Genomic DNA, 25,416 nt, shown 5'->3' with positions numbered 1-25,416 from the left:
CATGAATGTTCGTTAATGTATATACCATGTGTCATATAGTAACATACATATAACTTTTATTTTTAGATGCTCTCGTAATTGCTACAAATGGGATATTTAATACTTGTAAAATTTCCCTTGATAAAATAGTTTTAAAATATTTTCAGCTTGCTTTTTTTTTTTTTTTTTTGTAGAGACAGAGTCTCACTATGTACTGCCCTCGGTAGAGTGCCGTGGCGTCACACAGCTCACAGCAACCTCTAACTCCTGGGCTTACACTATTCTCTTGCCTCAGCCTCCAGAGCAGCTGGGACTACAGGCGCCCGCCACAATGCCTGGCTATTTTTTTGTTGCAGTTTGGCGGGGGCTGGGTTTGAACCCGCCACCCTCGGCATATGGGGCTGGCGCCCTACTCACTGAGCCACAGGCGCCGCCCCTCCAGCTTGCTTTTTAAATTTTGCTCCTAAGACAGAAAAATAATTGCCTAGAAACCCACTTCAAATGCGTTGCAGGCAAAACTCTGTACCCATCCCTAAGACACTGGTATCAAAAATTCACTTTGTAGAAAAAAGGAAAGAAAAGTAATAAATCTCACAAGCAGAGAAGGAAGAAGTCCTTGTTCATTGAGATTTATCTTACGCTAACCATTTTATGTGCTTCTTACCCCGTCCCCTTTGGCCTAAAGCCTTCTTTCTGTGATCATTTTTCTTCTAGCTTCTATCCTTTATTGGTCCTTTAGTTTTGTGAGACTCTTCCAGTGATTATCCGAGATGTTACCTGAAAATATACTTATTTAAGATTTGTTCTGGATAAATAAGTTTAGATTGTTGTAATATAAACATAAAATTAACCAATTTAACCATTTTTAGTGTATAGTTCACTACTGTTAGGTACGTGCAAATTTTACTACCAATCTCCAGAACTCTTTTCATCTTACAAAACTGAAACCATTTTTTTTAACTTCTTTTAGATTTAAGAAGTATAAGTGCAGTTTGGTTACACAGATACTATATTACCCAGTGGTGAAATCTGAGCTTTTAATGTGGGCATTGCCTAAATTGTGTATATTGTACCAAATAAGTAATTATTAACTTCTCACCACTCCCCCTTTCGTATTTGACTCTCCAATGTCTATTAGAATCTCTATGACCATGCATACGCATAATTTAGTCTCCACTTCTAAGTGAGGACATGTGCTTTTTTTGATTTTCCAATCCTTAGTTACTTCGCTTAGGATAATGGCCTCCCACTCTATGTTGCTGCAAATGGTATTGTTTCTTTTTTTTTTATGGTTGAGTGGTATTCCATAGTGTGTGTATATATTATGCATATATATGATACATACATACTGTGTGTATATATTATATATGTGATATGTGATATATATATAATATATATACACACACCCATGGGTATATATGTATATATATGTGTGTGTGTGTATGTATATATATGTACATACCTCATTTTCCTTATCTAATCATTGGTGGACACTTAGATTGAATCTGTATCTTTGCTGTTTCAATTGTATTGTGTTGAATATATGAGTGCTGCTATATTTTTGATATAATAATCTTTTCCTTTGGGTAGATTGCCAGTAGTGGCATTGCTAGATCTAACAGTAACTCTCTTTTTAATTTTGTGAGTAAATTTCATACTGTTTCTACAGTAATTGCACCATTTCACATTCCCAAAAACAGTGCACAGACCTCCAATTTCTCAACATCCTTGCAAACATTTTTAGTTTATATTTTTGCATAGTAGCAGTCTTAACAGATGTGAGGTAACATATCACTATGGTTTTGATTTGCATTTCCCTAATGACTGGGGATGTGGTGCATCTTTTCTTGTCAGTGTAGGCCATTTCTATATTTTCTTTGGAGAAATGACTAAGTCTTCACCCAGATCTTAATCACTTTTGTTTGTTTCTATGTTTTGGATTGTTTGTAGTTTGAAAAATATTTTTATTGCATATAAAATTACAAACTGAGAGTTATATTAACACTCCACAGAGATTATCCCACTATGTTTGGCTTCTCTTATTTCTATTGAGGACCCCCAAATCTGTCTGTCATTTTTTGTTTGGTGATGTGTCTTTACTTTCTAGGTGCTTATAGCATCTTTTCTTTGTTCTCATTACAATAATTTTATTTTGCTACCCGGTTTATTTTGTCTCTTATGGGGTCTTGTCTTTTGTCAGCCCAGGAATAGAAAAATCTTGTTTTCTATTTCCTCTAACCCAGTCTTTCTACTCCTGACTCTGTAAACTGGAGTTAGTCATGCTAGACTATTTATTCTACCTTCTAACTCAATCTTTTTGCTCCTCTGCAGTAATTTCTATTTATCTTGTAGCTCACTAGTTGAAATTTACTGTTTAATACATCCAAAAATTATTTATTTTATTTTTTTGGGGGGGAGACAGAGCCTCAAGCTATCGCCCCAGGTAGAGTGCTGTGGCATCATAGCTCACAGCAACCTCCAACTCCTGGGCTCAAGCGATTCTCCTGCCTCTGCTTCCCAAGTAGCCCGCCATAACACCCCCCAAATTATTTTTTAATATTACATTTTTTAATATCAAGTTATTTTGGTATAATTTCTAAGAGGTTTTTTTAAAGTAATTATTGCACCTTCATTATTATTTCAAAGCCTCTGTTATTCCTTTAAAATATTCTATTCCTTTTTCTTTATCTTGTATATGATAATTTTATAAATATGAAGACTTTGTAGGTTTAAACCTGTTATTCATTTTTTTCTTTACTCTTTCTCTTATACCTCCCTTATTTGTGTATGTTTTGAATTTTCTGTTCTAATCTATTATGAGGTTTTAAAATTTTAAATATTTTTAAAATTGTTCTGTTTTTTAAGAAGGCAGATTTTTTTTCTCCACTAACCTAGAATTATTCTTATTTAGCTCTTCTACTCTTTGTGAGTTTAAATATTAAACCCTCTTACGCTGAATACTAATAATCCATGAATCTCTAGTAAGATTCACAGTAGAAGTTTTGTTTTTCCATGGTTGCACCAGCTTCTGCATTCCCATTTGCCTTCCTTTATAGTTTTGGCTAACAGTGAGTGTATATTAGCACATTCAGATTTTCCCATCTGTCTTAGGATCTCAACAATGCATTTTAGTGATGCATTTATCATGCAACAGGGAATTCTGTAGAATAAAGAGCTGTTCAGAATATACTCTTTAATCTGCCTTATTGCAAGAAATGACAGTCTCCAGGACGAAAACATTAACCTTTGTGAGAAACTTGCTCAGAGGTCTTGGTCTGATTTACTTGAAAATAAGAGTTAAGAGTCCGAATTTATTATCTTGATATTTTCATCAAGGAAAGGAAAATATCATTAAATATACAACTATTTTATCCCCTCCCTATATCTTTATGGGGAATTTATGCAGGCACTCTAGAATGACCAGATGCAGATATTAGTGACAGATAAAAACATATGTTTTATTTTATTATTTTTTTATTAAATCATAGCTGTGTACATTAGTGCAATCAAGGAATACAATGTGCTAGTTTCATATACAATCTGAAATATTTTCATCAAACTGTTTATTATGGCTTTCATGGCATTCTTAATTTTTCCTTTTTTTTATTAAATAATAGCTGTATACATTAATGTGATCATGGGGCACCATACACTGGTTTTATAGAACATTTGACATATTTTCATCACACTGGTTAACATAGCCTTTCTGGCATTTTCTTACTTATTGTGTCAAGACATTTATATTTACTAAGTTTCACATATACCCTTGTAAGATGCACTGTAGGTATAATCCCACTAATCACCCATTCTTAGCTATTGTATGTAGACATTTGTATTCTGCACTAGTAAGTTTCACCTGAACCCATTCTAAGATGCACCGTAGGTATGACCCCACCAATTACCCTCCCTCCCTTGGCCCTTTCCCCATATTCTTGTGCTATAGTTGGGTTATAGCCTTCATATGAAAACTATAAATTAGCTTCATAGTAGGGCTGAGTACATTGGATACTTTTTCTTCCATTCTTGAGATACTTTGCTAAGAAGAATATGTTCCAGCTCCATCCATGCAAACATGAAAGAGGTGAGGTCTCCATCTTTCTTTAAGGCTGCATAATGTTCCATGGTATACATGTACAACAATTTGTTAATCCATTTGTGGGTCGATGGGCACTTGGTCTTCTTCCATGACTTAGCAATTATGAACTGGGCTGCAATAAACATTCTGGTTCAGATGTCTTTGTTATATTGTGATTTTTGGTCTTCTGGGTATATACCTAGTAAAGGAACTATAGGATCGAATGGCAGGTCTATTTTTAGATCTCTGAGAATTCTCCAAACATCCTTCCAAAAGGAACGTTTTAGTGTGCATTCCCACTAGCAGTGTAGAAGTGTGCCCTTTTCTCCACATCCATGCCAACATCTCTGGTTTGGGGATTTTGTTATGTGGGCTAATCTTACTGGGGTTAGGTGATATCTCAAAGTAGTTTTGGTTTGCATTTCTCTGATGATTAAGGAGGATGAACATTTTTTCATCTGTCTGTAGGCCGTGCACCTGTCTTCTTTAGAGAAGTTTCTCTTCAAGTCTTTTGCCCTACACGTTTTATTTTAGACATAAAAAAGATAATTAGAAATTCCAGGGCGGCGCCTGTGGCTCAGTCGGTAAGGCATTGGCCCCATATACCAAGGGTGGCGGGTTCAAACCCAGTCCCGGCCAAACTGCAACCAAAAAATAGCCGGGCGTTGTGGCGGGCGCCTATAGTCCCAGCTGCTCGGGAGGCTGAGGCAAGAGAATCGCTTAAGCCCAGGAGTTGGAGGTTGCTGTGAGCTGTGTGAGGCCACAGAACTCTACAAAGGGCCATAAAGTGAGACTCTGTCTCTACAAAAAAAAAAAAAAAAATTCCAACCTGATGGATAGACAACTGTATAAGAATAAAAAATAGAATTAACATTTATATATATATATATATACTTCTTGACAGAGACCTTTTTGTTAGCTCATTTCACATATTAAATTTTTAGATTATATATTTTAATGAGTTTTATAAATTTATTAAAAAATTATATTAAAAGGAATGTTGTATATATTTGGGGAGAGGGACTATAACGATAACAAGAAACCACCCCTCAAGAAGCACATATGAAAGCAGTACTATAGCAGCTAAACATTAGGTAGAAATGGATCAACCAGATACAGCGCTGATGAATTAGGCAAATGGGCAAATTCTTTCCAGCTGTGATACACAGGACACATAATTAACTTTTTATGACTGAAAGGGTGATGTTGCCTATCAGCTGGCCTATCTGCCTGAAGTTCAGGCAAGTGGAAGTAGGGTAGGGTATGAAATATAAATAGTTTCCCTATAATTTGGAAAGGTCAGGACAAGTCTCAAAATTTTAAAACATGCTAATATGACCTAGGTGTAGGTAATTGGTAAAAAATACTGAAAAAATGGGTTTGGGAAAGTATTGTAGCTATATTCAGACTATATAATCAAGCCAGGCTAAGAAATTTTGACATCACATTCTGAGCGGATGAAAATCGTTGAAAAGAGCAAGTGAAGGGCATGATTCAAAGCTCTCTAGTCAGAAAAATAACCTGGCAGCATCTAAATCAGTTGATTACAAAAAGAAATGACTGGATACTATTGTAATAATAAAGATAGAAATATATTCAAGAGAGCATAAGCAATAAAATGACAAGGAGTAAATTGGCATTAATAAATTTGACTATGCTTTATAATTTAGGAGTGGAATGTATTCTCTACGCCATCTGATAAAGAGTCCATTAGAAGGCTATAAGAATTGTGAGCAGCAGAGAAAGCCCACGCCCATATATAATCTTTGGAGTCCTTGTATTTTAATGGAAATAAAAATTTATTTTATTGTTTATGCCAATATCAAGCAATCCAGGTAAAATGCATAAAGTATTAAGTCTTTAGATTGGTAAAGTAATATTCAGCCCTACACTAAGCTACATAAAAACACATTATCTACTGCAATATTCAAAATAACCCTAAGTATTATTTATAATTAGTCCCATTTTACAAATAAGAGGGTGAATATACTTAAATGACTTGATTAATGGCAAAAATAAGCACTAAATCTGGAACATGAACCCACATCATCTTATTAAATCAATATTGCCTCTCAGCAACCAATAAACTCCAGAGAGTAAAGAAGGAATAAAGATCCTGAGTTAGGCAAATAAATACATATAAAATGTGGCAGTTTTAACTTTAAAGTTCTTTTTCTGGAAATCAAAAGAGGGAACTGTATGAGAATACCTAAAAATAAAAAGAAATTTTAAGTTTGGGGTTGAAAACTGAAGGAATTTCACATGTGCAATTCACTAACTTTCTTATAAATTAATGATAAAAGTTAACTTGCAGAGAGAGTTGATTTAAGAAATATTGGAAACATGGAAAATATTTTCCAAGGGAACTGTCATTAAAAGTTACTTAGAAATAATTAAAGGATTGGGCAGCGCCTGTGGCTCAAAGGAGCAGGGTGCCGGCCCCAAATACTGTAGGTGGTGGGTTCAAACCCAGCCCCAGCCAAAACAAACAAACCAACAAACAAAAAACCTGCAGAAATAATTAAAGGATTTATGAGCAGAAAAGTAAGCTTATTTGAGGTTCAAGAACATAAACATATAGTGGAAGCCTACCATTCCAATACTGCATTTTATAGCTGACTCAGAATGGCTATACCTCCACAACTTGTCTTATGCTTAAATTTTGAACTGTTGGGTAGATAGTTAGGACCTCTAGTTCTCCTGGAGGTTGTGGGGTGGGAAACAATGAGGAGTCTACTCAGTGATGTTCTACCTTGATCCTGCACTGAGTAATTGCCCACAACTGGCAGAAGAGAGCCTATCCTGCCAATCTACCAGTCAGAACTTAGTGTGGCAAGTACAAAAGGATTCAGAGGATTCCCCAGCAGCAGGCCAAACACCATGGTACAGTAGGTTCTGGAAGGTGGCCTAAAACAACCTTAAGGCTAGTTATCACGTCATTAGCTTAAATTTACCTTGTAGTTCACCTCCTTACCTCCATGGGAGGTCTGCATATACAGGTCACATAACACCCAACTGTCCATCAAAATAGTTCCATGATGATGTCTGAAGAATGAGAAGGGACCAATCTAGACTCAATAAAACAAGACCCCAGACAGTAACCCAGTCCTTTTTGCAGTGACAAGGAGTCTGTTTGCAGTCTATGGCAAATGTATCTTACTCTGTAAACCTTACCTTGCTCTTGCTCTGTAAGCTTTTCTCTTCCTCAATAAATTATTGTTTTAAGCTCACCTTGCTTTTCCTAGCTCTGGTCATTCTTCAGAACTTAGTGTGGCAAGTACATAAACTGCATGAACTTGACAAAACTAGTTGGCAAAATATAGAATTTTCACTTTCACATGTAAAACTCCATCTTTGTTGCTTTTTTTCAAAACAATAAAAAGGGAACATTTAACAATTGCACTAGAGCTATGTAACAGTGGATTGGAACCACTAACCTTGAGGAGTAGCAGAATCTGAGGACACCGTCCAGAACTACCAAATTAGAATCTTTATTTTAAAACATATCTTATAAACTTAAGCAACAATGGTATAGAAAACTCCAGAAATACAGAATGCTAGAAAATATTAAAACTTAAACACAAAACCAAGGTAGAATTAATCAAATGCCTTGGATTTTTGACTAAAATGGCCTACTTTATATAATTTTTTTTAAGATTTTCTAGTACCCATCATTTATAACACTTATTTTTATCTTAATTTTTTCTTAAAATGTGCAATTATAATTAAACCCAAAGTCTATCACTGTTTTTTAAAGGTATCTAATTCTACGATCAAGGAATAGCAATCTAAATATCCATATTGGTGAAAATGAATCTGAACTTAATTAGATTTCAATAATTTCTACAGAATCCACATGGGGGGATGTTAAAAAGGATTTTCTTTTCTTTTCTCATAACTCAGTCAATTCTTGTTAATTATCCATTTTGAAAGATGTTCACCTCTGGTGATTCCTTTAGGAAAGTTGAATTGTTTTATTTTATTTCAGTAACAAATTGACACTTAAAACATAAAATAGCCTCTTTGTTGATGGCCCACAGTAATTTCTCCTAAAGAGAAAGACGTGATACCAACTTGAATTTTGAATTTTGTGCTACCAATTTGAATTTTGGTCACCTTAGCCCATAAGACTGCTGACTGTGTTTGCTCATAAGTGTTTACAAGTGAATCATTGTGCAATTTCAATGCTAATTGTTGCTTCAGGTTTTCAAATAGCTCAGCAGTAAGACATTAATGATTATTTATGCCTTAAGAAGGACTGATAAGGGAATGAGATTATGATCTTATACAATTTTAGTGAACAAATTAAAGAATAAATTAAATTTACCTTTAGATAGAAAAGAGCTACTTGGAGAGGCCAATAAAATGAGAAACTTCATTCACTTTTAAATCTTCTTTTTCCCATTTTACAGATATTCAGAGTATCAGAGGGCTAGCAGTGGATTGGGTCTCACGTAATTTATACTGGATTAGCTCAGAATTTGATGAAACACAAATTAATGTGGCAAGATTAGATGGCTCTTTGAAAACTTCAATTATCCATGGAATCGATAAGCCACAGTGTCTTGCAGCTCACCCAGTCAGGGGGTAAAGTATGATTATTTTTTTCAAGTTTTTTCAAAATTCCACAACACTTTTTCTGTGATTTTATATAAAAACATTGTTTAATTTGAAGGACATATATGTAATAGCCCTATGTAAAAAAGGTGAATGTAAATGGGGCGGTGCCTGTGGCTCAAAGGAGTAGGGCACCGGCCCCATATGCCAGAGGTGGTGGGTTCAAACCCAGCCCCTGCCAAAAACTGCAAAAAAAAAAAAGTGAATGTAAATGTACATACTTGAAAAGAGATCTCTGGTTAGAGACGTATTATCTGTGAAAATAAGCCTTTTTATTAATATTGCTGGAAAGAATGAGAGAGTTTAAATTAAAAGAAATGTTGGAGAGAGTGATCTCATTTTGAATGCCAGTGTTTTATCACACAGCATATTTACTGAAGTTGTAATATAGTCATTGCTAAGTAGATCAGATGTTCCAATCTTCCGGTTAGTCATCTTGTATCCTTGAAGAAGTTTTGATAGGGCTATAAAAACTCTAACACTGGGGCGGTGCCTGTGGCTCAAAGAAGTTAGGGTGCTGGCCCCATATACCAGAAGTAGCGGGTTCAAAAACCCAGCCCTGGCCCAAAACTGCAGAAAACAAACAAACAAAAAAAAACTCTAAAACTTAGCTGTGGGAATCATCTAAATGAGTTTATTCTTCTCCATAGTGTCTGATTTCTACACAGCAAAAAAATTAAATTTTGATGAATTTCTTAAAATGAAAATAATTTATTATAGTCATAAATGCACCTGTGGCTCAGTCGGTAAGGCGCCGGCCCCATATACCGAGGGTGGTGGATTCAAACCCGGCCCCGGTTGAACTGCAACCAAAAAATAGCTGGGCGTTGTGGCGGGCGCCTGTAGTCCCAGCTACTCGGGAGGCTGAGGCAAGAGAATCGCTTAAGCCCAGGAGTTGGAGGTTGCTGTGAGCTGTGTGATGCCATGGCACTCTACCCGAGGGCCATAAAGTGACACTCTGTCTCTACAAAAAAGAAAAAAAAAAAAATTCAATTTTGAATGTAATAGGAAAAAGGGAGTGAGATAATTTCTTTTTCAATAACAGAAAAGGCAAGAGAGGCACTTTCTTCCCATGCAAATATGTAGGTTATTGTTAGCAAATGGCTCAACAATTTTAGAACTTCTTAAAAAATATAATCATAAGCCAAGAATATATTTTGATGTTTACTTTCTTCTTTAGTGTGTGTGTCTACTCAGCAAGTAGGTCTGCATGTAATATTTTTAATGCATATTTCTTTTGAATTAAGGAAACTCTACTGGACAGATGGAAACACAATCAATATGGCAAATATGGATGGTAGTAATAGCAAGATTCTCTTTCAGAATCAGAAGGAACCAGTTGGTAAGCATTGTTTCTAATAGTAAATACAGTGTTTAATGTTATAAATGTGAACTTGTTCAATATACCTTTAATTTAGAGCGTGAAAGAAAATATTATAGATTAGTGATATAAATTAATTCAGGAATTGATTTATTTCACTGATCTATATTGTGTCTATGTTGGGTAAGTAGGAAACATTCATTATCTGGAGATAAATCCACTTAAATTAAGAATTTTTACAATGTACTAAATACTGAAGTTACTAAAAACTTAGTATAATTAATGAATATCTTATTTTCACTGGCAAATATCTGATACGATACTACCATGGCAATACCATACTATTTTGGCATAATTAACTCAGTATAACTACTGAGGTTTCCCCTGATCATCACTATAGTGTCATTATTAATAGTTAATGATAATTTAGGTTTAGCTATTTAGTGTTTAGTCTTCAAAAGTTTTCACTGTTTATTTCGTTTTGTTATTCTTCCTTTGACAACTATTGCAAATCATCAGATATAACAAGGTGCCAACAGAGAGCTCCAACTTGCTCCCATAAAACATCTTTGAAAATTTTAAGTACGAAAATTCCTTTAGAAGATATGTTTCTATGTTGACATAGCTGTCTGTTATGATATTGTTTAACTCTCTTCCTCATATTTTCTTGTATTTTGTTGAGAAACAAGTATAAACATATTGCCTATTTGTCATTTCAAAATTCATGTTTCAAAAATTCAATAATGAAGCTATATTTTGTTATAAATGATGGAACATACAAAAGAAAAGCCTAATTTTGCTTTGAGTAGAATATTGTATATTGTTTGAATCTGGGAAACGAACTGAAATACCATGAAGCTTTTCAGTAATTTTTTTCATACTTTTATAAATGTAGAAATATGATGACTTGAAGTAGCTCATTTTTAATTGTGATAATTCAATAAAGGTATAGTTTCACTAAGATTTAAAATAAAAATTCTTTTCATGTAGTCTATTGAACAAACCTCTGATATAAAATGATACCGGCAATAGCTCTTTTCTTTGGACTATTTGTTCTAAGGTTTGTACACAATTGAAATTCAGAGTTGTGTTGGAAATTAAAGGCAAATTGAAATGCTAATACTTCTATGTGGAAGATGACAGAACAAAAGAAACAAGGAACGCTACAAGATTAGGCCCCATACAAAGGACTTAATTTGGACTAAAGCGATTCAGTTGGTACTTATCTGAAATTGTTCAGAATATTTAATACTGAAAAATGAGTATGATGGAAGTAATATAAGCAAATCAATCCTTGCATTGTAACTCAGTAGCCATAGGTTATACCGAAATGTTAATTTATATTCTGGTTTCTATACTGGGGAAAATCTTACCTTCTTTAATAAAAATATCTGTTTTCCTACTCATAATAAATTAAGGGAAGAAACCCTAACAGCTTATAAGACAGGAAATGGTGTTAACTATTTGCACTTTGTAGTTGGTCCTTCAGGTGTTAGGCACCAAGTGATATTTTTAACATGTTTCAATGATGTTTCAGTGACAAATACTAGATATCTATCTACTCTCTGTCAGTTATTGTTATATTTGAAAATGATTTTAAAATAGATTTTTCAAAATGGCACTTTCTGTGAGTTTTAATTTGTTCAAGACATACTATTTTGGCATAATTAACTCAGAACTTCATTACAAATCATACCTTAAATCAAGATGGAGTATGGCCTGCAAGACATTCATTTATTCAGTATACAGCATATCAGATTTTGAACTAGGCCTGCTGGGTCCCTCTGTAGGATGTTCCTTGGTTCTTGGCTCTCAGTGCCAAGGATGAGTAACTGATCCTAACTGATGCTTAACTGATAATGGAGAGATCACAAATACAAAGGAATCACACATCAACATACATTTATTGCAGAACAAAAGCATACAAACTGTAAGGACAATATATCTCAAAGAGTGAGACGCAACCCTCTCCATGAGTGGGGAAGAGACCAGAACGTCTGGGCACACACCACTGTCTTTTGTAAGCTAACTAAACTAACTGGTGTGTCCCGCCTTTCTCCCCGGCAGGACTGGCTGTCACCTCCACCTTTGGGGTAATTGACAGGTCGGGGTTACATAATAAAACTTCTAAATTTTAATTATATGATCATGGGCCCAGTGAGCTCAGGTCAGTGGAAGGTCACTATGGGCCCCTCACTACTTAACTAGGAGACAGTCCTAGCTGTAACTTGCCTCCTAGTCTTCAGCCTTAGCCACTCCCTTGCCACCTGTTTACTTTCCTAACCCTCCAGACCTAACAGGCCTGTCAATAAAAATGTGACACTGTTCTTTTCCTTAAGAGGCACAGGAACTTAAATTATTTTATATTCCATTCAGTAAATTTAAAATAGTGCCCTCAGGCAAGTTACTGTTAGCTTAGTGGTGCTTGGTTTCCTTATTTGTATAATTAAGACAAAATGTCTCATGAGAATTGAGTGAAAAAACTTGTGAGGAAAAACATTTGGCTCTTAATATTAGAAACTGTCAGTAGTAGAAGTAGCTTGTACTTTAGGTCCCACAGATTGGAATTTGAATGATTTGATCGTCTGTAATATTAAGTGAGTTTAGACTTTAAGTGAGTTTAGAAAAGAACAAAAAGAATAGATTCCATACATATATGCCTCTAACATCTCCTTTGATAACATTCACTGATCTTAAGTGACAACACAAATTAATCAAGTAAATTGTTCAAAGTCTAAGGAAAAAGCAATTTTAGAAACCCAGAAATTAGGTACAACTTAAAGTAATTTTCACATGCACATAAAATATTCTTTTTGCTGTGTTTTAGGAACCACATGGTTGGAGAAAAGTTTTTAGGGGGAGCTAAAAAATCTGGATATGAATCTTTGATATTTATTAACTCTATGACTTTGAACAAGTCTCTCATCTTTTTCTAAGGCTCAGTTTCATTTATCTATAAAATGGATATAATAGTATCTAACTTTTGGTGTTATTTTTTAGAACTAAAGCCACATATGAAATATATATCTCATGTTCCCTGACTTCCACACTTACTTATAAACTGAAGAGATATTTTATGTATGTACTCTAGGAAACAAGTACAAGGAATTACATTAAATCATTGTTCATCATAATATACAAAATTTGAAAAGATCCTAAATTCTTATTAAAAAAGAAATGAATAGCCGGGAGTGGTGGCTGACGCCTGTAATCCCAGCACTGTGGGAGGCTGAGGAGGGAGAATCGCTTGAGCTCAGGAATTCGAGACTCGTCTGAGCGACAGTGAGACCCCGACTCGTGAAAAAAATGGAAAAACCCAGCCGGGCGCCGCGGCAAGCGCCTGTAATCCCAGCGGCTTCCGGAGGCTGAGGCAGCGGGGTGCCTGCAGCCCGAGTCTGAGGTTGTGGTGAGCTACCACGCCCACTGCACTCTGCTCAGGGGCATAGGGTGGGACCCTGTCTCAACAAAAAAAAAAGAAATGAATAAATAAATAAAGCATGCTCATTGCTAAAATATAATACATACATATAAATGTTTGTGTGTATGTAAACATACATAAATATATACATACACACACACATATGGAAGTTCAAACTTTCTGAAAGTTTGAATCTAAATCTGTTGAAATGAATGTACACATGAACACAAGAGCCTCACAAATAAGAGACTCCAAAAAGAGCCACATGACTTAAGTTTTTATACGATACAGAAAGGAACAGAGGCTTAGAGCATGGTGACAGATTATGGGGGCAGCAAGAAAGAGCATGGTGAGCAGGGACTGTCTGGTTATGCCAATGAAGCCTCACAGGTAGCCGCCCTAGAAAGAATAAATCAGAGCCTGTCTGAAAAGTTTCTCTATCAGACTAGCAAAAATGTTGGACTTTCAGGCTCCTTTTCCCGTGAGCTAAGTTTTTCCTAGATCTGGATAAGGCAGATAAGTAGGCCTCAAAGAAAGCGCCTGCATCTGCTGTTTCACTTCACAAATGTAGATTTTCTCTGCAGATGCAAGTTTCCCCACAAAGGACAGCTTTTCAGAGCTATTCCTGGGTCTGTAGCCCTCTGAATAACTATCTCAAAACATGTTAAAGAATTGTGTTTTTGAGTGGTATATTTTGCTGGGCTTTTTTTCCCCACATACATCTCAAAAACATTTAGAAAAGTAATTAGCAGAATGATACTTGCATACTCATACCACTTAATATAATTTCAAAATGAAGCACAAAGTTTGCATATATATTGCTCCTAGATATATGTATTTATAAAACAGTGAAAAAAAGTAGACTGAAAATGTGCACACCAATTATATAATTGCAGTTTTCTTTGAGAAGAGTCAATAATAACATGTGAAAGGGAATTTTCATCTTTATCAGAGAGGATTTTAATGGCGTAAATATTAGTATATATTTAATACAAAAGATTAAAATTAAAATAAAGTGTTAATAATATTTAATTCTGTTAAGTAAATTTATGAGTGTATATTTTCTTCTCTCCTCTGTGTTGAATGCTGACTTCTTAAAATATTACCAAAACAACCTGTTGTTTAGACAAAGCTGAACTTCTTGCTTATGATAGATAGGGGGAATACTTATTAGTATCTCAGAGGGGGAAGGGAAAAGTTGAAATAGTAATTGAGATTTTTAAAACCTATTTTAAGGTAGGTCTTTCAACTGGAGACTTGTTCAGGATTGAGTAAGGATCATCACACAATAATTTCAGATTGATGAATACAGAGAGAAGATTTTGAGGGGAGGTGTTTCAAAGAATCTTGAAAAACAAACTGTCATTTTATGCTTTTTTTGTTGTTGTTTTAAAGTTGATGAGTATTTCAGGAAGTTCTTGAAATTAACTTATCTTTCTAGGCAAGACTTTCTACAAATAAGAAAGTTATTCATTAAAAACAGTAAACTAGTAAAACCACATTAATGTAGGCAACAAGGCATGCTTTTTATTTTTATTCTCATTTATAAAACTAAACCTTTGTTTCACAATTTTTTTTTGTTTTTAAGTCATTTTTAAATGCTTTAAAAATATCCTTTGTAAGAATGTTTGGACGCTAATGCGTTCTTTCATGAGCTTACTCTAAAAAGCTGATCCATAACAGTCAGGGCTCCACCTGCGAAACAGAGACAATTATGTGTGTGATATAGTTTGGCTATTTGGCCCCTCAAAATCTCATATTAACACTTGATCTCCAGTGTGGGATATGAGACCTCTGAATGTGAGGGCAGATCCCTCATGAATGCCTTGATGCCCTCCCATGGTAATAATGAGTGCTCACTTTATTAGTTTATGTGAGAGCTGGTGTGATAAAGGAGCTTGGAACCTCCTCCTCCTCTTACCATGTGACATGCCTACTCCCCTTTAATTGGAAGCTCCCTGAACCCCTCACAAGAAGCAGATACTGCCACCAGGCTCTTCACACAGTCTCCAATACCATGAGCCAAATAAACCTCTTTGCTTTATAAATTACACAGTCACTGGTATTCCTTTACACCAACTCAAACCAACTAATGTGTGAGACTGTATATGTATATACAGAAAATCCACCTAAGTCATCGATAAATTCTTGGAAATTGTAACAACAAAATAACATATAATGAAACCATTTTCACCATAGGCTAATTAATATAAATAAGAGTTAAATTCCTGCAGTCACAAAACCATCAACAAATTTTTAAATGAGACCCGAACACTTTTAATATTAAACATTTAAATAAAAGTGAGCTGTACGTGTATTTAAGAAAGATGAGTAAAAGTAAGATATTATTTAACCAACTTTTGGCAAATCAGTGAGTGACTATGATCATAGTGGTCATGGGTTAAACCAAGATTTATACGTTTCCAAGTGAAAATTGTAAGAAGCACCTTCTACTGCAACACAGTTCAACAAAAACAAGTAATAACAAATGTGATGGGTTTGCTGAGCTCATTCATAGCACATCTGCTACTGTCTTACATTTGTATGATTATTAGTTTTTTTTTATTTATTTATTGTTGGGGATTCATTGAGGGTACAAGAAACCAGGTTACATTGATTGCATTTGTTAGGTAAAGTCCCTCTTATACTCGTGTCTTGCCCCCAAAAGGTGTGTCACACACCAAGGCCCCATACCCCCTCCTTCCCTCTCTCTGCTCTTCCTTTCCCTACCCTTCCCTCCTTCTTTTTCTCTCTGTACTCCCCTACCCCCACTCCCACCATGTCATTAATTGTCCTCATATCAAAATTGAGTACATAGGATTCATGCTTCTTCATTCTTGTGGTGCTTTACTAAGAATAATGTGTTCCACTTCCATCCAGGTTAACAAAGGCTATAAAGTCTCCATTTTTTTTAATGGCTGAATAGTATTTCATAGTGTACATATTAAATAGTTTTAAAATTTTTCTTTTACATTACTTTATATTCATTCATTCACTCATTCATTTTCTAAAAATTATTTCAGTTTAGGGTCATAGGTGACTCTATCCAACAGCTCAGGGTACAAGGTCAGAACCAAGCCTAAACAAGACACTGTTCCATCCCAGCATGCACTCACACACACATCCATGCTTGATCATACTGGAAATTTTTTTTTCTTTTATTGATACATAATGGTTGTACATATTTTGGAGAATACATACGATATTTTGATACAGGCGTACAATGTGTAGTGATCTAATCAGGGGAATTGGGTTATCCATTACATCACACATTTATTTTTTCTTCATGTTAGGAACATTGAAATTCTTCCTTTGGGGCGGCGCCTGTGGCTCAAGGAGTAGGGTGCCGGTCCCATATGCCAGCGGTGGCGGGTGCAAACCCAGCCCCGGCCAAAAAATCACAAAAAAAAAAAAAAGAAAGAAATTCTTCCTTTGACTATTTTTTTAACTTATTTTTTTTTTATTATTAAATCATAGCTGTGTACATTAATGCGATCATGGGGCACCATACACTGGTTTTATAGACCGTTTGACACATTTTCTTTCTTTCTTTTTTTTATTAAATCATAGCTGTGTACATTAATGTGATCATGGGGCACCATACGCTAGTTTCATAGACCGTTTGACACATTTTCTCCACACTGGTTAACATAGCCTTCCTGGCATTTTCTTAGTTATTGTGCTAAGACATTTACATTCCACATTTAACTAAATTTCACATATATACCTTTGACTATTTTGAACTATATACTATTGTTAACTATAGTCACTCTGCTGTACTATTGAACACTAGATCTTTTTATAACTTTTCAGATTAATATGAGGGTGCAAACAACTAGATTACAATGTTTGCATTTTAGGTAAAGTCCCTATACACTTGTAAAGGGACTTTACCTAAAATGTGCCTATACACTTACATAGTGCCCATTAGATGGGAGCACACCAGTCCCCATCCCTACTCCCCTCCCAACAACTTGAACTGAATTGAGTTTTTCTCTTGAGTGGGCCTATATTATTCATCTACTGACTTAGTATTGAGTATATTGGATACTTGCTTTTCCATTCTTTTGATGCTTTACTAAGAAGAATGCATTCCATTTCCATCCACATAAATAAAAGATGTAAAGTCTCCATCTTTTCTTATGGCTGAATAATACTTTGTGGTAGACGTATACCACAGTTTGTTAACCCACTCATGGGTTGATGGGCACTTGGGTTGCTTCTGTGTCTTGGCAATTGTGAATTGAGCTGCAACAAACATTCTGGTGCAAGTGTCATTGTGGCAAAATGATTTTTTGAACACTAGATATTATTCCTTCTATTTAATGGTATTTTCATACCCATTAACTATCCTGTCTTCATCCCCAACTTTACCTTCCCAACATCTGATAATCACCAGTCAATTCTCTAGCTTCATGAGATCTGCTTTTTCAGTTCCTGCATATGAGTGAAAACATGCAGTTTTTGTCTTTCTGTGCTTGGCTTATATCATTTAACAAAATTAACTACATTTACAAGCACATTGCTGCACATGATAGAATCGCATTTTTTATTATGGCTAAATAATAATTCCATTGTGTTTATGTACTTAATTTTCTTTATCAGTTCATCTGCTGATGGAGACTTATCTTTATTCCATACCTTGACTATTGTGAATAGTTGTATAATAAACATGGGATATAGATCTTTCTTCAATGTGGATGATTATTTTGGTTTCCTTTTACTTGTAAAATACACACTTAGCATTGTGATCACTGTGTCACATTGTAGCTCTATTTTTTTTTTTTTTTTTTTTTTTTGTAGAGACAGAGTCTCACTGTACCGCCTTCTGGTAGAGTGCGATGGCGTCACACGGCTCACAGCAACCTCTAACTCTTGGGCTTACGCAATTCTCTTGCCTCAGCCTCCCGAGCAGCTGGGACTACAGGCGCCTGCCACAATGCCCAGCTATTTTTTTTTTTGTTGCAGTTTGGCCGGGGCTGGGTTTGAACCCACCACCCTCGGCATATGGGGCCAGCGCCCTACTCACTGAGCCACAGGCGCCGCCCTGTAGCTCTATTTTTAATATATTGAAAAATCTGCATAGTCTTCTCTTGACATATGTGGGAAAGTAGTTACAGAAACACCCTGTATAACAATCTCTGCACATGCTCATGTCCTGTAGACAACCCTATAAAGGGATGTACATGAAAAGTCAACCCTCCATATAAGCACATGCCAAGGATGCTATATTTTCTTTCTGCCCTTGTTTGAAAAAAATACACCTGTCACTGAACCTGTGCAGTTCAAATCCTTGCTGTTCCAAGGTCAACTTTATTAATTTCTAGCAACAATGTAAGATCATTTCCCTTTCATCAACCAACATTATTTTTTTAATCATAGCCATTCTAACTGGCGTAAGATTATATCTCATCATGGTTTTGATATGCATAATCCTAATAATTAATGTGGTTGAATTTTTAAAAAAATATTTGTTAGCCATTTTATGTCTTCTTTTAAGAGATGTCTATTCAGATCTTTACTTTTTTAACTGGATTATTTGTCATTTTGAGCTCCTTATAGATTCTGGTTATTAATTCCCTGCTGAATGGATATTTCACAAATATTTTCTCCCATTCTGTATGGTGGTTCTTCATTTTGTTGATTGTTTCCTTTGAGATACAGAAACTTTTTAGTTTGGTGTAATTCTATTTGTGTATTTTTGCTTTTGTTGCTTGTCCTTTTCAGATTTTACTCAGCATATTTGCCCAGATCAATGTCCTAAGGCATTTTCCAACTGTACTCTTCTAGTAGTTTCAGAGTCTCAGGTAATACATTCCAATCTTTCATACCTTTCGATCTGACTTTTGTTTATGATGAGAGGTAAAAGTCTAGCTTCATTCTTCTGTATATGGTTATCCAGTTTTCTTAGCATCATCTATTAAGAGGCTTTTTATTTCCAGTGTATGTTCTTGGTGACTTGGTAAAAAATGAGTTGACTATAAATGGGTAGATTTATTTCTGAGTTGTCTAGTGGGTCTTACTTTTCTTTGTGTCCATTTCGGTTTCATGTAACAGTTTAATTTGAAGTCAAGTAATGGAATGCCTCTAGGTTTATTTATTTATTTGCTCAGGATTACACTGGCTACTTGGGGTCTTTTGTGGTTCCATATTAATGTAAGGCTTTTTTGTCTATTTCTGTGAGGAATACCAATAGTAGTTCGATCGGAATTTTGCATTGACTCTGGAAGTTGCTTTGGATAATGTTGATGTTTTAACAATATTAATTCTTTCCAATCAATGAGCGGGTATATCCATTCATTGTTTTGTGTTCTCTTCAATTTCTTTCACCAGTACTTTTGTAAAAATTTTTCATTTAATGTTTGGTTAAATTAATATCTAGGTATTTTCTGAGTTTTGTGGCTATTGTAAATGGAATTACTTTCCTGATTTACTTTTTGGTTTGTTTACTGTTGATATGTATAAATATTACTGAGTTTTTCATGTTGATTTTGAATCCTGCAAATTTACTAAATTTGTTCATCAGTTTTTTGTTTGTTTGTGGTTTTGAGACAGAGTGTCCTTTTGTTGCCCTTGGTAGAGTGTCGGACATCATAGTTCACAGCAACATCAAACTCTTGGACTCAAGTAATCCTCTTGCCTCAGCCTTCCAAGTAGCTGGGACAACAGGGGCTCACCACTGTTCATTAGTTTTAATATGTTTTTGATGGAGCCTTTAGGTTTTCAAATATAAAATTATGCTATATATGCACATAAGGAAAATTTGACTTCTTTCTTTCCAATATGCTAGGATCCAGTATTATGTTGAAAAAAAAGTAGTTCAAGTGGCCATTCTTGTCTGGTTCAGTTCTCAGAGAAAAGGCATTCAACGTTTTCACATTTGGTATGATGTTAGCTTTGAGTTTCTTGTATATAGCTTTTATTGTTTTGAGGTATATTCCTTCCATACTTTGTTGAGAGTTTTATCATGAAGGAGTATTGGACATTGTCTCTTTTTTTTAAAGATTTATTGAAATGATCATATGTTTTTTATTCTTCATTCTGTTAATATGATGTGTCACGTTTGAATGTGATGTGTCATGATTGATTTGCATGTGTAAAACTGTTTTTACATCCCAGGAATGAATCTTACATGATTATGATGAATAGTTTTTTCAATGTGTTGTTGAACTCAATTTTCTAGTATTTTGTTTGGATATTTGTATCTGTGTTCCTCGGGGACATTAGTCTTTAGTTGTTTTTCTTTTTGTTGTGTCCTTGTCTGGCTTGGGTATCATGATAATACTGGCCTTAAAAAATGAGCTTAGAAGTATTCCCACCTCTTTAATTTTTTGAAATAATTTGAATAGAATTGTTATCAGTTCTTTAAATGTTTGGAAGAATTCAGTAATGAAGCCATTATGTTCTGGGCCCTTTTCTTTGATGAGACTTTTTGTTACTGCTTTGATCTTATTACTCAATATTGACCTGTTCAGGGGTTTTCTTTCTTCTTATATTTATTTATTTATTTATTTATTTATTTATTTATTTATTTATTTATTTTATTAAATCATAACAGTATACATTGATATGATCATGGGGCATCATACACTCGCTTCATAGACCATTTGACACATTTTTATCACAGTGGTTAACATAGCCTTTCCGGCGTTATCTCAGTTACTGTGCCAAAACATTTACATTCTATATCTACCAAGTTTCACAAATACCCCTGTAAGATGCACCACAGGTGTGATCCCACCGATCCCCCTCCCTCTACCTATCCCCCCTTCCCACTTCCCCCTATTGTTAAGTTGTAACTGGGTTATAGCTTTCATGTGAGAGCCCCAAATTAGTTTCATAGTAGGGCTGAGTACATTGGGTACTTTTTCTTCCATTCTTGAGATACTTTACTAAGAAGAATATGTTCCAGTTCCATCCATGTAAACATGAAAGAGGTAAAGTCTCCATCTTTCTTTAAGGCTGCATAGTATTCCATGGTATACATATACCACAATTTATTAATCCATTCGTGGATCGATGGGCACTTGGGCTTTTTCCATGACTTAGCTATTATGAATTGGGCTGCAATAAACATTCTGGTACAAATATCTTTGTTATGTTGTGATTTTTGGACTTCTGGGTATATGCCCAGCAGAGGAATTACAGGATTGAATGCCAGATCTATTTTTAGATCTCTGAGTGTTCTCCATATATCTTTCCAAAAGGAATGTATTAATTTGCATTCCCACCAGCAGTGCAGAAGTGTTCCCTTTTCTCCGCAACCACGCCAACATCTCTGGTCTTGAGATTTTGTGATATAGGCTAGTCTCCTTGGAGTTAGATGATATCTCAAGGTAGTTTTGATTTGCATTTCTCTGATGATTAAAGATGATGAGCATTTTTTCATATGTCTGAAGGCTGTGCGCCTGTCTTCTTCAGAGAAGTTTCTCTTCAAATCCCTTGCCCAGCCTGCGATGGGATCCCTTGTTTTCTCTTGCTGATGCGTTTGAGTTCTCTGTGGATTCTGGTTATTAAACCTTTGTCAGAGATATACCCTGCAAATATCTTCTCCCATTCTGAGGGCTGTCTGCTTGCTTTGCTTACTGTGTTCGTAGCTGTGCAGAAGCTTTTTAGTTTGATCAAGTCCCAGTAGTGTATTTTTGAAGCTGCTTCAATTGCCCGGGGGGTTCTCCTCATGAAATACTCACCCAGACCAATTTCTTCAAGGGTTTTCCCTGCATTCTCCTCTAGTATATTTATAGTTTCATGTTTTAAGTTTAAATCTTTAATCCAATGAGAGTCTATCTTAGTTAATGGTGAAAGGTGTGGGTCCAATTTCAGTCTTCTGCAGGTTGCCAGCCAGTTCACCCAGCACCATTTGTTAAATAGGGAATCTTTTCCCCACTGGATGTTTTTAATTGGCTTGTCAAAAATCAAATAGCGGTAAGTAGCTGGATTCATCTCTTGGTTCTCTATTCTGTTCCAGATATCTACTTCTCTGTTTTTGTGCCAATACCATGCTGTTTTGATCACTATCGATTTGTAGTAAAGTCTGAGGTCTGGTAGTGTGATTCCTCCTGTTTTGTTTTTATTTCTGAGTAATGTCTTGGCTATTCGAGGTTTTTTCTGATTCCATATAAAACGAAGTAATGTTTTTTCAAGATCTTTAAAATATGACAGTGGAGCTTTAATAGGGAGTGCGTTGAAATTATATATTGCTTTGGGTAGTATGGACATTTTGATAATGTTGATTCTTCCTAGCCATGAGCATGGTATGTTTTTCCATTTGTTAACATTTTCAGCTATTTCTTTTCCTAGAGTTTCATAGTTCTCTTTATAGAGATCTTTCACGTCTTTTGTTAGGTAAATTCCCAAATATTTCATCTTCTTTGGCACTACTGTGAATGGGATAGAGTCCTTAACTCCTTTTTCAACTTGACTGTTGTTGGTGTATATAAAGGCTACCGATTTATGGATGCTGATTTTGTAACCTGAGACGCTGCTGTATTCCTTGATCACTTCTAGTTTTGTAGTAGAGTCCCTAGTGTTTTCCAGATACACAATCATATCATCTGCGAAGAGCGAGAGTTTGATCTCTTCTGACCCTATATGGATACCCTTGATCGCCTTTTCTTCCCTAATTGCGGTGGCTAAAACTTCCATTACAATGTTGAAAAGCAATGGAGAAAATGGGCAGCCTTGTCTGGTTCCTGATCTGAGTGGAAATGATTCCAATTTAACTCCATTCAATATGATATTGGCTGTGGGTTTGGTGTAGATGGCCTCTATCAGTTTCAGGAAAGTCCCTTCTAGACCAATTTTCTTGAGTGTTCTGATCATGAAGGGATGCTGGATGTTATCAAAAGCTTTTTCTGCATCAATTGAGAGAATCATATGGTCTTTGTTTTTTAATTTGTTTATGTGCTGAATTACATTTATAGATTTACGTATATTGAACCAGCCTTGACACCCTGGGATAAAACCAACTTGGTCATGATGTATAATTTGTTTGATGTGTTGCTGGATTCTGTTTGTTAGGATCTTGTTGAATATTTTTGCATCTATATTCATTAGTGATATTGGTCTATAATTTTGTTTTCTTGTTGGGTCTTTTCCTGGTTTGGGGATCAGGGTGATGTTTGCTTCATAGAACGTGTTGGGTAGTCTTCCTTCTTTTTCTACATTTTGGAACAGGTTGAGTAATATAGGTACTAATTCCTCTTTAAAGGTTTGGTAGAATTCTGACGTGAAACCATCTGGTCCCGGGCTTTTCTTTTTAGGGAGGTTTTGTATAGTTGATGCTATTTCTGAACTTGATATGGGTCTGTTCAACATTTCCACTTGATTCTGGTTAAGTCTTGGAAGGTGGCGTGCTTCCAATTATCGGTCAATTTCCTTCAGATTTTCATATTTCTGAGAATAAAGTTTCTTGTAATATTCATTAAGGATTTTTTGGATTTCTGATGAGTCTGTTGTTATTTCATCTTTGTTGTTTCTGATTGATGAGATTAGAGATTTTACTCTTTTTTTCCTGATTAGGTTGGCCAGAGGTTTATCTGTTTTATTGACCTTTTCAAAAACCAACTTTTTTATTTATTGATCTGCTGTATTATTCTTTTGTTTTCAATTTCATTTAATTCTTTTCTAATTTTGGTTATTTCTTTTCTTCTACTGGGTTTGGGGTTGGAATGTTCTTACTTTTCCAGTTGCTTGAGATGTCCCATGAAGTTGTTAACTTCCTCTCTTTCCGTTCTCTTGAGGAAGGCTTGCCGTGCTATAAATTTCCCTCTTAGAACTGCCTTTGCAGTGTGCCAGAGGTTCTGATAGTTTGTGTCTTCATTGTCGTTTTGTTCCAAAAAATTGGCGATTTCTTTCTTAATCTCATCTGTGACCCAGCTATCATTCAGCATAAGGTTATTTAACTTCCATGTTTTTGTATGAGTATGCAGATTCCTGTTGTTACTCAATTCAAGTTTTATTCCATGATGGTCCGAGAAGATGCATGGAATAATTTCTATTCCTTTAAATTTACTGAGGTTAGACTTGTGACCTAAAATGTGGTCAATTTTGGAGTAAGTTCCGTGGGCTGATGAGAAGTATGTGTATTCAGTTTTGTTGGGATGAAATGTTCTGTAGATGTCTGCTAAATCTAAATATTGGATGGTTAGGTTTAAATCTAAGATTTCTTTGCTCAGCTTCTTTCTGGAGGATCGATCCAACACTGCCAAGGGAGTGTTGAAATCTCCGACGATTATGGAGCTGGAGGAAATCAAGTTACTCATGTCTGTTAGAGTTTCTCTTATAAATTGAGGTGCATTCTGGTTGGGTGCATGATATTAATGATTGAGATCTCATCATATTGAGTATTACCCTTAACATATATGAAGTGACCATTCTTGTCCTTCCTTACTTTTGATGGTTTAAAGCCTACTGTATCTGCAAATAAAATTGCAACACCTGCTTTTTTCTGATTACCATTTGCCTGAAATATGGATGACCATCCTTTCACCCTGAGTCTGTATTTGTCTTTTAAGTTGAGATGTGACTCTTGTATGCAACAAATATCTGGCTCGAGTTTTTGTATCCAGTCAGCTAACCTATGCCTCTTTAGAGGACATAGAGGACAGTTTAAGCCATTCACATTGATGGAGAGTATTGATAAGTCTGGTGGAATTTTGGGTATCAAGTTTTTCAAAGGTCCAGTGGACATTTTTAATCCTTTCGCCAGTGTGGAAGTTGGAGTTTGATCCGAAATTTCTGAGTGAGTTTACTTTTGTGGTATAGGATTGGGTTGGTCATTGTGGAGGATAGGTCTGAGAATATCCTGAAGAGCTGGTTTACTTATGGCACATTTTTTCAACATATGAATGTCATTGAAGTATTTAATTTCTCCATCATAGATGAAACTCAGTTTAGATGGATACAAGATCCTGGGTTGAAAGTTATTTTGCTTTAGGAGATTAAAAGTTGATGACCACCCTCTTCTGGCTTGAAAAGTTTCAGCAGAGAGATCTGCAGTTATTC

At 35.4% G+C, this 25,416-nt stretch overlaps 1 protein-coding gene across 1 annotated transcript in view; it reads left to right on the top strand.

Annotated features, from left to right (window-relative positions):
- The window catches only part of LRP1B (LDL receptor related protein 1B), a 2,318,354-nt gene that overhangs the window by 1,473,582 nt on the left and 819,356 nt on the right, over nucleotides 1–25,416 (top strand). Inside the window, exons 30-31 of the mRNA XM_053597274.1 lie at nucleotides 8,467–8,641; nucleotides 9,919–10,013. Of these exons, the coding sequence (XP_053453249.1) occupies nucleotides 8,467–8,641; nucleotides 9,919–10,013 (270 nt within the window). The remainder of the gene's footprint in view (nucleotides 1–8,466; nucleotides 8,642–9,918; nucleotides 10,014–25,416) is intronic.

This window comes from Nycticebus coucang, chromosome 7 (assembly GCF_027406575.1).
Source record: "Nycticebus coucang isolate mNycCou1 chromosome 7, mNycCou1.pri, whole genome shotgun sequence".
In the NCBI taxonomy this organism is placed as follows: domain Eukaryota; kingdom Metazoa; phylum Chordata; class Mammalia; order Primates; family Lorisidae; genus Nycticebus; species Nycticebus coucang.
The sequence above is the reverse complement of the archived record's forward strand: the minus strand, read 5'-3'. Positions and strand labels throughout refer to the sequence as shown.